The sequence below is a fragment of the Electrona antarctica genome (genome assembly GCF_951216825.1).
Source record: "Electrona antarctica genome assembly, chromosome: 18".
NCBI lineage: Eukaryota > Metazoa > Chordata > Actinopteri > Myctophiformes > Myctophidae > Electrona > Electrona antarctica.
The window spans coordinates 14,130,238-14,142,645 of record NC_136799.1 but is presented as its reverse complement, the minus strand read 5'-3'; the positions used below and the strand labels follow the sequence as shown (position 1 = coordinate 14,142,645).

Genomic DNA, 12,408 nt, shown 5'->3' with positions numbered 1-12,408 from the left:
TGTTTCACATCAATCCGTCTGTCTATCTGTCTGACTCGGTATACCTCCCTTTCATGTTTTTTACTGTATTTTTGGGGGTTTTTTTGCCTTAGATATACAGTATAGCTTGACAGTAAACGGGGATAGAGATGGGGGGAAGACACACAGCAATCTTTGTCGGGATTGGGACTCGAACCCGCGACACTCTGTCATGCTGGATTGCCAGCCAAGGTGCCTGGACCGCTAAGCCAGCCAAGGCCCCTTTCTGTCATTCTCGCTGTAATGCTCTCTGTACTTTCTTGTATTGTATTGTATTGTACTGTGTGTTTTGTATGTATAGTTTTACTAAAAATTTTAAGAGTTTGCTCAGGGACTACAGAAAGATGTAAATTAGCTTATGGCTAACTCTGGCCCATTTTCATGGATGTGAAAACTGAAATGTTGATTAATGAGCACTGTCCCTGTCAAATAAATATAAATAAATAAACAAATAAATAAATACTGTTCTCTTCTCTTAGATTTTAATGTATTTATTTATTAAACATATCATTTTAGCGGATTAAAGATCATACTCTATAGGTAAAATAAATACTCAGCCACATGCCCAGAGACAAACGTACACGCACAAAGGCACTCAAACCCAATTAACCCCGCCCCCTTCCTTTTTGATCCAATCATAAACCCTATTCCTCCTATCAGTCACAGAGGTCGATAGCAGCTCAGTGTGTGTGTTTGTTTGAATCGCGGGACGAGTAGAGTCAAGCTGAGCCAAACAGATGGACAAACTCTCTCTCTCTCTCTTTTCTGTAGTCAGGTGGTCTGATCAACGCCACAAGAACCACACTGACTGTTACACATCTGACATTAGAGAGAGAGAGAGAGAGAGAGAGAGAGAGAGAGAGAGAGATGGGGTGAAACTGTGTGAAAGAAAGTGGTTCGGAGAGAGGAAAAGAAAAGAAACGAGAAAGGGAGAGAATCAGACATACTGACGGAGGAGAGGAAAACGAGTGGAAGTGAAGGAGAGAGTGAGAGGAGGAAGGGAGGGAGAGAGAGAGTAAATGATGAGGTTTTTACAGTATTACTTTCAGAGGTAGACAGTCGTCCTCTCTCTCTACCTCATCAATAACATACAATGACATGTTTGTGTTTGTGCTGCTGACCGTGTGTGCGCGTGCCACACACCATAACTTCACTACGTCCGTACATTACTCACGCGTGTGCGCTGTGCACTCACACACACGTCTATGTACATTTGCTTACACATCTCTGTGTGTGTGTGTGTGTGTGTGTGTGTGTCAGCACTTATACAAACAAAGCTGCATATTCATGTGTCTATGTGTGGGTTTTTTTCTCTTGCATTGTGTGTGTGAGTGTGTGCGTGTGTGCGTCGTGCGTGCGTGCGACCGTGCGTGCGCGCGTGTCCATCCCTCGGTGATACAGGGCGTTCCCCGGCTGTCTCGTCCTCCATCAGTGTCGGAGATGAATGGAGGCCTTATGAATATGCATTTGATTAAAAGGTCTGATGGCAGACATGTTGACGGATGGACACACTCACCTTCACACTAATGGCCGCCTCTCCCTCTTCCTCTGCCTGCTCCGCCGGGCCGGCCTGTAGGAACCGCCGTGTAGCAGGCAGACTGTCAGCGCAGCTGACTGAGGGATGGCGCTGGCGCTTGACACCACCGAGTTAGAAGGGCTTCGCTTGAGGACAGATGTAGGGAAGGCAACTTTGAAGGGAATTTGAGGTGTGGTTGAGGGAGGGTAATGTTTTAAAGATGCCCTCCAGATGTAATTAAAAATCACACCCGTGTGAACTGAGTGGTGCAGTGACGTCACACACTAACCATAGCAACCATGCTCGTTTTTTTTGGTACGAACACGTGTACACGGGTACAAAGCCAGTTGTTGGAGTGGTTTGCACCACTCAAAAATCATAATAATCACGCCCGTGTGAAGTGAGGGGTGCTCTTATCGTCATACATCATCATACATCACATTCCGTGCTCAGCCAATCAAATCATCACATTCCGTGCTACAAACACATTCCGCGCTGAAACGGACATACACACAAAGCTGTGCATAGGGAAAAACGTTGGGTTTGGCCCCTCCCCTGTCTTAGTCCACTTCTTCCCGGGTGCTTTCCGTTTATCCATACTTATACAACACTACTGCATACTACATGTTGCTGAGAGGTTTGTCCAGCAGAAACCTTGCATCTCCATATTTTCTTTTCTTTCTTTTTTTGTAAATTAGACATACAAGAGTGTTGCACAAAGATAGCGAAAATTGCAGATCTTACAAGCTGGGTTTTTTAAACATGTACAGTTGGAGGCCATCGATATTGTCCTTTTCTTTTTGCTGAGGTTTGCGTGATCTGCGCAAAAGGACAGTTAACCCATTTTGGGCGGGAACCCCTTTTGGTGTTTTAAACATTGTTATAATTTAGCTATTGAAAAATAGCAGATCTACAAGCTCATAGCGCGCCACCGAGTGGCGCGCTACGAGCTTGTAGGTCTGCTATTTTTGAAAAATTGTGAAAATATTTATTTCAGAAAACTGAAGGATTTAGAAGGATTTTTTAAAATGTTGAGGTCAGGCCTAAATGGGTCAAATGATAAGGGACAATATCGGTGGCACCCAACTGTATGATAGCAGAAGGAAGGGTTTTGTATATAGGATGTTTCCACAGGACAGGACAGTGACGGTGTTGTGTTTCAGAAGGAAGGGTTCTGTATATAGGATGTTTCCACAGGACAGGACAGTGACGGTGTTGTGTTCCATGTGTGTTCTTCCCCAGTGGAGTCGACCAGCCCCAGCATCCTGGCAGCCGACAACCTTCTGGAACGCTCCTTCTTCATCAGAATGAAGTCTACGCTCACCAAGAGAGGAGTACACATCAAGTCCTCAGGATATAAGGTATTTGCAGTGTATATGCCGTATACCTCTGTGCTGTCACTAAGTAGCCTGAATCGCTTAACCTGACTCCGCCAGATGGGGCAGCAGAGAGTACACTCCTCCTGCTCCCATCTGGGAACTCTCAGGCAGACTTGATGCCCGGCCACAAAACGGCCTGGCAGCAGCTAGAAGCTAGAAGCTGCTGCTAGAAGCTGCTAGAAGCTGCTACTGATTGGCCAGGCTTTTTTTTGGCCGGGCATCAAGTCTGCCTGAGAGTTCCCAGATGGGAGCAGGAGGGGGGAACCCAGTGTACTCTCTGCTGCCCCATCTGGCGGAGTCAGGTTATGAATCGCTAGCCACGCCAATAAAACAACGATTCAGGCCTGGTGACTCTATGGCAGCCTCGGTTGAAAATCTGATACCGCAGGTATGGCCAGTCGGCGCTGTTTCAAGTCGATGACGTCAAACAACAAACATGGCTGCCCCCACTGTGGTAACTTGCAACGTTCGCTGACCGTGTTTGTTGGGTTAGCAACGTCATCTGCTTTGCTAGACTTCTATTGGCGAACAGGGACACCGGAAGTTTACGGAATACAGTACATAGGAGTATATGGGCTCGCGCGAGTACATGAACCACGTGACCGGGCTGTTTTCTGCCCCCTCAATGTCGCAACTCTGACTATACTCTGGTGTGAACCAATCGCAGAAGACTGCCGCTTTGACAACGCCCATCCCAGAAACTGCTGCCGAGGGAAGGGCTTTCAGTCTGAAATATGAAGTGAAACAAAATGAAAATTCAGTCTGAGTGTCAGGGTATTCACTAAGAGTACAGGAGCACACACACCTTATGGTTGTAAAACTGGATATAAAGTGAATATCTTATAGATAAACATTGCATTGTTGGCTTCTGTCCTACCAGGATTCTGGTACTGCTTTTTTTAATGTCCTACAGGACACCTATTGCTGATATGATTTCTGCTACCGTAGCAACTGTGACATAATCAAAATACTCCAATCAGCGCACATGCTATGAAATACCAACTTTGGAAGAGTTTGGTCGGGGTTTATAAATGAGTGCTGTACGGTACGCACAGGGTTAATGTTGACATGTTACCAGGCTGACACTGTAATGTAACGGAGACCATGCCAATGCGGGTGTTCACGCTATCCCTCTTTTCGTGACGTGTTTGTGACCTACGTGTTTGTCCACTCAGTGTCCTGCCATGTTCTCATGCTTACCACACTGCGTGCGTCGACCACTGGCTGATCGACACGAGGAAGACCACGTGTCCCATGTGCACGCGAGAGTTTTAGAACGATCAGAGGGGCTTAAAAATGGGAAATGGCAAACAGATCGGCTATTTTTGCTATTGTCATGTCTTTGCGGGGCGCTATCCCCTAAAACGTCTGGCTTTGGGAAATTATGTCAAGTCTATGGACTTTTAATGTAAAAAAGAAACAGAACCCCACAAGTCTATGGACTTTCTAGTGTTTAAAGCACTTTAAACATACATAAAATGCAATGTTTGTTTGATACTGGACACACCCAGCCTGGTGGAGAATACAGAATGCCTTCCACTGAATGCATGTGGTGCAGTTAGGGGCCAAGCCCCGAAGAGGCGAAGTCCCCTATTGTTTTCTACCATCTTTTCTTCTTCCGCCACTTTTTGCAGTTCTGGCAGCAGTTCTGTGCTGTCGCTTTCCACAAAATGTGGCAATATGGTATAGAGGGTCATGGGAAACGGTCAATAACTGAAACTCACAGTAATTTATTCGTCAAAGGACCTCTGACCTTTAGATCTCCCAATTATATGATTGAATTAATGATATGATCCACTCGATCCACTCCTAGTTAACCACCTAGTTAACACACCTTGATATCGCATTTCCATTAATTTGTGCGGAGGAGTCTGGACCCTGCTAATGCATGGTTGGCTGCAGGAGTACAGTCTGGACCTGCTAGGGGAGGGAGTTTATGTTTTCATTGGGGTGTGGCTACTGAAGAGAGAAACTATAGGCTACACGCTTCTCTAAGCGCATCTTTCTAAATTTGATCTATTTTATTTATCATCAAATCATTTGGTTTAGGTCACTGTATGTTACCGTCATGCTCTGTGTCGGGGCTTTCCGGCCATAGGCTTTCTGTCTTATTTGTCACTATAGCTGCCTGATCGATGCACTTATAGGAATGCTGTGCAGCCCGTCCACAAATCAAAATAATGCCATAAATGGATGAATGGTCAATATCTGTGTATAATAACATATGGCCAAAGCTGTGAACAGGCCATGACATGTATTGATTGTGATGTGGTACGGTAGAACATCATTTTATTCACATAATGTTTTATACTTTTGGCATCCTTCACTTCACTTCACATAGCCCAGATTGAGCTGAAACCTTGGCTGTTTTATATTTGAAAATGTCTGTGTCTTTCAATGGATCTCACACACGCACACGCACGCGCACGCGCACGCACACACACACACACACACACACACACACACACACACACACACACACACACACACACTCTTAATTATGATGGTCCATGTACAGTATATATGTTACTGTTATATTGTATTGTTTTTGAGAGGCGCTAGCCCCTCCTATGCACAACTTTGTGTGTCTGTGTGTCCGTAGCACGGAATGTGATGATTTGATTGGCTGAGCACATAATGTGATGATGTATGATGATCACATGGAGCAGTATGGGTTGGCGCCCCAGCCTGTGTCTTCCGTGAGGAAGAAGCCCAACAAACCCACGATGAGGCCTTTAGGAGGGCCATTCAAGCCTCAAGCGGAGCCTGCGGCACCACCAAGGGCAAGGTGGAGCCTGCGGAACCGTTGCGGCTCGAGAATCCACCATTCCTGAATAAAGTGCCTGGTGCTGGGAGTCTGGTGCAACGCACAGGGCCTGAGGACCTGGTGAGAGCAGGAGTGGACCTGGTGAGACGTAGGAGGGGCCCAGACAGGATTCAACCCACAGAGCCTAGTCCTTCCACGCGCCAGAATGGTACCTCCCAGTCCCGGCAGAGTAATTCAGGAGGAACGGATTGTGTGGCCCTGGTTTTGCCCTAATGGGACTGATCGAGGGTAGCTACTGGGACGTAAGTCGGGACTTGATCACCCCGGCTGGGTCACCTGAGTGAGGGGTATGATGTTGGGAGACCCGAAACCCCGATGACCTTGGGATACATCACTGAGGATACGTCCCAGGTGCATCCATGTATGTATGTATTTTGTTTTAGTTTTATAAGAGTGCCCCTCACTTCACACGACGAGTGTGATTGTTTTCATGATCAGGACTCGGAGCAAAAAGCACAATATAAAAAGGATAACATTTGTATTAGTAAGTACAATCACAGTGCTGAAGAATAATAACTTCATGGGGGTTTGTTCCAGCTATGTTGTGCATAAAAATCACACCCGTGTGAAGTGAGGGGTGCTCTTATCATAATACATCATCATCTCATTCTGGCCAATCACAATTTGCGTCCTATCTTCAATTTATCTTCAATGTTTGTCAAACCCGGAAAACTGGGCATAAGATGGGGCTAGTGCCCCTCAAAAACGATCAGTGATGTTACCTAACAATGATCATTGTGTTTATGGTAAGATTACATTTAAGGTGTTCACCGATTTATGTTGTGAATTATTTGCTTTCTTTATGATGATGATGATGTCATGGCTAGCAGTTCCCACCTGATGTTGTGTGGGAGTCCGGCTTGCTCCAGACCGTACTGAATAACTGCTAGTTTGCATACGGTCTTAAGACTAGGACTTAAGTCTAAGATCTGTAATATGGGTTGGGCATCGGTCGTATATCCTCCAAAGAGGATGATAAGATTGCCAGACATGCAGCACCACCTACCAGAACTCAAATCCTGGCCTTTCCCTATTGGCTCAACCTTCTGCCATGAGAAGGTCTTGGAATTTAACTTCCACAGATCATTGAACTTCCACGTATTACCCGTACTGAAACCACCAAATATGTGCAGCTCTCCTTTGTAGGCAAAGGCTGAATGACTGTAGCGTCCTTCTGGGAGAGGCAGTGCAGAAGGTGTGTTTAACCAGAGGTCGGTCTCTGTGTCAAACACGCTGATGTTGTTGTAGAAGTCCCACTGCTTCCCCATGCCCCCGAATACGAACATCTTTGTTCCAATGATGGTGGCAGAGTGAAGGTGTGAAAGAGGAGGTGGAGTTCCTCTGGTGTTAATTAAAGACCAGACCATTGTTCTGGTGTCCAACTTGTAGATGGCATTAGTGAATCCAGTCAGCTGGTTCCATCCTCCATGGATAAACATGACCTTCTCCAAGACACAGGCTGAGTGGCCGCTCCTCGTCAAAGGCCCAGAAATCTTTGCATTTAACCATCTGTGGGTGTCGACATCAAATGCATAAAGAGAGTTGTCCCAATAGTCCCCTTCCACTGTAACCAAGGAGTAGTCGGCATACTGCATTGTCTTACAATTCACTACACCTCCCCAGATGTAGACGATGGATTCTATCAGCACGGCTGTGTGGCCGAAGCGCTTGGAGGGAACCTCAACAGGACGTATTTCCTGTAGTTGTCACTGGGGGAAACTTTATCGGTCCCGTCAAAAAGACCTCCAAAGTAGTACACCTTGTCCCCCACAGGCACAGCAGCATAAGCACGAAAGCCTGGCTCTGGATCTCCTCTTCCCATAGGCACGTTCCACACCTTCCATGACATTCTCTCTGTCTTTCTGTGTGTCGCTCAGTGTATCTTTGACTCTAACCTCTCTTCATACATCTATCGGTTCTCTCTAGATCTCAGTCTCTGGACCGTTTGCATCATCTTATATTGGTTGATCAGCGTTCTGTTCTGATGTCAGAATACCAGAACACAAACCATTGCCATACATGTGTAACAGACCTATTTTCACATTGTCCAAATGTGGACACTTATGGGTCTGTAACTCCGAGACCTGGTAGTGGACTAAGAGGTGAAAGGAGACTACCAGTAGACTGTAAAGGGCCTGTAAAGGGCAGTGTTGGGCAATATTACTCAGGGGATTAATGTTACTTATTACATATTACTCCATAAAAAGTAATATTATGTTAGTTGATACTTGGAATCAAGAGTAATATATTATATTACATATGTTACATCATTATTACCCATTCCCAACAGGCATAGCCTGTTGGGAATTACCAATAACCTGCTGTATTACCAATAACCTGCTGTAACCAATACCAATAACCTGCTGTTCCATTAAATATTTAATATTTCAAAGAATGTTATAACGGTCAAAAAAGACAGTAGGATCAGACTGAAACCTTGCCAAAAATGATTGGACAGTCTATAAAGTGGTTGACGTTATGATCAGGTCCTATTTGAGCTTTCAATGTGGTTTTGTGAACTCTGAAGCTCACTGATCTGTCTCCGGAGTTGACTAAGCTCTTCCTGCTGTTCCTCCACCTTCCTCTGCAAGCTATGGATAACCATGTCTTTACTGCTGAAGAGTTCACTGCGTAGGAGTTCAGTGGCATCGGGGCGGACACAGGGGTCTTTGCTCGTGAGCTTTGTGATGTGCTTGGCCAGGACTGGCCATCTGTGGCAGAAGGCATCTGGGATCTTCCCTTCTATGAGATTCTCGAGGGTCCGTACTCGCTCCATCTCGGTGCCGAAGGGCTGGAAAAGCTCAAGGGCTACCACTCCTAAGCTGTACATATCAGATTTGGAATCATAGTGGCTGCCCTCTAGTTGTTCCGGAGCAGCATACACAAATGTCCCCACACCTGTAGTGTGTGACGAGCCAGCCTTATGGCACGAAGAAGGCAACGATTCACCTACTATCATATCCCTGCAAGCCAGGCCAAAGTCTCCTATCCTAACCTGGCAGGCATGTCCCTGAAGGAAAATGTTACTAGGCTTCAAGTCTCTGTGCATGATACCCCTGGAGTGAATGTATTCCACCCCTTCCAGTATTTTCTTCAGAAGGCTGAGAGTTTGCTCCGTGTCCACACCTCCATAGGGACATGTACAGGCAAGTCTATTTGTGACCCTGGCGTTTCTCTCCGAGATCCAATCCTTCAGGGAGCGCTCGCACAGCTGCATCTGGATGTAGAGCAGGAGATGGAACTGGACCTCCTTGGAAGACTTTTCTGCATGTTTGTCCAGCCATAGCTGACTCTCTCCAGTAAGATGGGAATCCTCCTCCGACGGGTCGGAGTCATCCCAGCCCACCGCGGAACGGGTGGAGAGCTTAACTTGTCCATGCGGCCGCTCATTCGGAAACACACTGGGGACGTTGTGTTCTGGGATGTGACGCATCATTGTGGGAGACGGCACCTTCCCCTGGTCCGGGTTTGAAACGAAGGCTTTATCTGAGTCTGCTTCTGTTGGAGATCCATTGGCTGTTACAGAATCATCCCCTTTTGTGTGACTGGAGTTTTGGAAGACTATCGAGGAACCTGAGCCGCTACTGCCATGGCTTTCATCATCAGTGCCATCTTTTGTTGCAGGTGATTTCAGTGCTGGCAGGAGAGGCTGAGGGTGCACAGCAGGCTGAATGTGCTCCATCCAGGCAGTGTGATAGCCCACCACATTCACATGCTGTAAACTGGACAACACCTTAACCTCCCTGAGCACCTTCATGCATGGACACTGCTTGGACACATTCTTGATGAGAATCCTCTTCACGGCATAATTCTGGCCATCCAGCTTATTTGTGACCTTAAAAACCTTGCCATAGGATCCTTTCCCAAGTCTACAAATCTCATCAAACTCGCTGAGATATCGTAACGTCTGTTCCTGGAACAGTCCCTCGTTGGGTCCCTCGTTGGGTCTTGTGCCAAGAAGTTGACGATCCTGTGTGGACAGTGAGGAGCTGGCTGCATGCAGCAGTTTAGTGAGGGCCCTGTTGTGTTGGAGTCTGATGGTGCTGAACTCATCACTGATGGCCAGAGGGGAGAGGAGGTTCAAGGCCGCTAAACGTTGGCCAATGACTTTGAACAGCATGCGTGAGCGCGTCGGGCTACTCTCATACATGACACAGAGGTGTTCTATTAGGGATCCCAGGAGAAGCTGGTTGGGAATTGCAGAGGTGAACTTCTGAATGGAAGGATACTGCTGCTTCCCAGCCATCAGAACCTCACGGTTGTCATCAGTGTCAGAAGCATCAATCTGGACGCTGTCATCTTCGTCGTCTTTGCTTGTCAAACTGAACACGGTGGCCTTGTGTCCTCTGGCCGTTGAATGGTTGCCGTGAATCAAGAGGTTGCTCATGGAGCTGTTACTACCACTAGAACATTCCTCTGACTTGGACTCATCAGAGTGTGTTGTGTTGGAACAGCACATTTGCTGTGTTGTCTATCACACCGGTGAAGAGCTGTATGTAGTACAAAATGTTCTTAACCAATAATAACACCAAGATAGAGGTCCAGATCCAGCAGTGGTGTCTGATCAGAACCTAAACTGAGATGTCTAACCTGGAGGGTGGTTCAAGGTAACTATAGATAAGGAGTATGTGCCTAGATCCTGGGTAGGGCGGAGATAGAAGAATGGACATAGGGGGGGGTCTTGAAGGTCGAGTCTTGAAGATGCACTGTAGTCTTGGATGTTGCAGATCGTTGGAGATTCTCAGGAGTGTTTGTTTAATCTAACCCTCTCACTGACACTGCGATGCCTTATTATGCTCTGACGAGGGTGCTCTTGTCATCACAATGATGTCACATCAGCCATATCCATATACAGGGTTCCATGGTCGGCCATGCCTAAATATGGAGTTCATAATGCTGATGTGACAGCCAGCTCCTTATATAGAGTTTTAGGTCAGTTGTATCCAAATGTGGAGTCTGCATGATGTCAGACAAGCATCAGTAGTAACCATAAAAACCAGGATTTGGGCACGAAAGGGACCACAACAGGCAGATATAGAGATATCTATATATGGTCATAAAAGGGACACAGGCAAACAGACAGATACAGAGATCTCCTTATATGGAGACGGAAGGGGACGCCGACAGGACTGATACAACGGGTATTGCAGAACCAGGTGTGGCATGTATTCCCAACTTGCATCGTTACCAACTGCATCATTCCCAATTAAGTAACCGTCTGGTTTTTGAAGGGAACTATCCCCTCCTAAGCCCAGCTTTCCGGGTTAGTGTGAACACACCATAGCGATGATTTGATTGGCTGAGCAACCGATCGGTTGCCTTAATAGTGTGAGATTTATAGATTTTGGTGCCTAAATAATATATTAGAAGCTTTTTATCAAGAATTGATCAATGTCACCATGGTCCACATACTGTACAGTGTACACTGTACAAAAACAATAGGTTTTTGAGTGGTGCAAACCACTCCAACAACCAGCTTTGTCTGTATCTACGTATGTGTCCGTGTATGTGTGTATGTGTGTACCTGTACGTGGGACCCAAAAAAATGAGCATGGTTACTATGGTCACTGACATTACGTCAGACCACAGCTGATCAGGCTATATAAGACCTTGCACCACTCAGTTCACACGGGTGTGATTTGAGAGTTTCAAGGATTTCTATATAGTTTGTAGACTTCTCTATGGCAGAATGGCGTTTTTGAATGATTTATTGAAAATTCTCTGTTGTGAATGTGTGACAACGAAAGACCTTCAGAGAAAGCTTGGCTTGTCTGCTTCCAGGAATAAAATGAACTGAGTTGATAAAATGTTTAGTTTTTGTGTTGGAAGCCATTTAAAAGAGCCTGCATTTACACTGGGTAGTGTTTCTAGGACAACAAAAAAAGTTATGCCCGGTTGAAGTTTTATTTTCTAAATAACTTTTTTTCTGCTGGGCGTACATAGCCATGCAATATCTCATTTTAAAGGGTGAGTTGTCTAGTTCAATTAAAATAAAATAAAAAGTTTCTCACATGTACCACTGTAGATATTTTGCCATCTATAAATAGCATGGTCAGTCATGATCAATCTGACCTATCCAGCTAAAAGTCCCCCTAGCTCTGAAATAGAACATCATATAAACTCAATTCTTTTTTGGGGTAAAATTAGACATTCTAACGCACATTTTGATATATACCATGTTTACATAGTCTTACCAGTACCTTGTCTATTCATGCATGTATCTCAAAAACCTGTTGTGAAGAAACAGTTTTGATAAAAAACACATCCAAGGACATTGTTTTGATATGACTTTGTGCCCATGATATGTATCAAAATATAGACTTGAATGTATACTGTATTATAACAAAAAATTGGGTTCTTACCATCTACCGTTACAGAGTAAATCACAGTTGAAACTCGCTTAGTCAAACCATAAACCTCAGAATAGTGAACAAAATAGCCATGACAGGTCTAACTCATTGTAAAAGCGTCTTTTATTTTTTATGACTACTAACATAATACAATTATAATAAATATTACAGAAAATAAATAGGCCTACATACAAAACAGTTGTCCCCAAACTCCCCAGTGTCCCCAAACCACTGCATTCCAGTTGTTCTTGACGGTGTGTGTGTGTGTAGGCTAAATTAAAAAAAAACAACAACTGAAATGAATGAATGCATCCGGTT

At 45.3% G+C, this 12,408-nt stretch overlaps 2 protein-coding genes across 2 annotated transcripts in view; one reads left to right on the top strand and one right to left on the bottom strand.

Annotated features, from left to right (window-relative positions):
- The window catches only part of npas3 (neuronal PAS domain protein 3), a gene marked incomplete at its 5' end in the record, with an annotated part of 405,035 nt that overhangs the window by 352,349 nt on the left and 40,278 nt on the right, over positions 1 to 12,408 (top strand). The window contains one exon of the mRNA XM_079529070.1: positions 2,777 to 2,895. Within this exon, the coding sequence (XP_079385196.1) occupies positions 2,777 to 2,895 (119 nt within the window). The remainder of the gene's footprint in view (positions 1 to 2,776; positions 2,896 to 12,408) is intronic.
- On the bottom strand, positions 8,223 to 10,199 carry LOC306942612 (eukaryotic translation initiation factor 2-alpha kinase 1-like; the record flags this gene model as incomplete). The annotated part of the gene is made up of 1 exon (XM_079528620.1): positions 8,223 to 10,199. One exon carries the CDS (start codon positions 10,197 to 10,199, stop codon positions 8,223 to 8,225), a length of 1,977 nt encoding a protein of 658 aa, XP_079384746.1.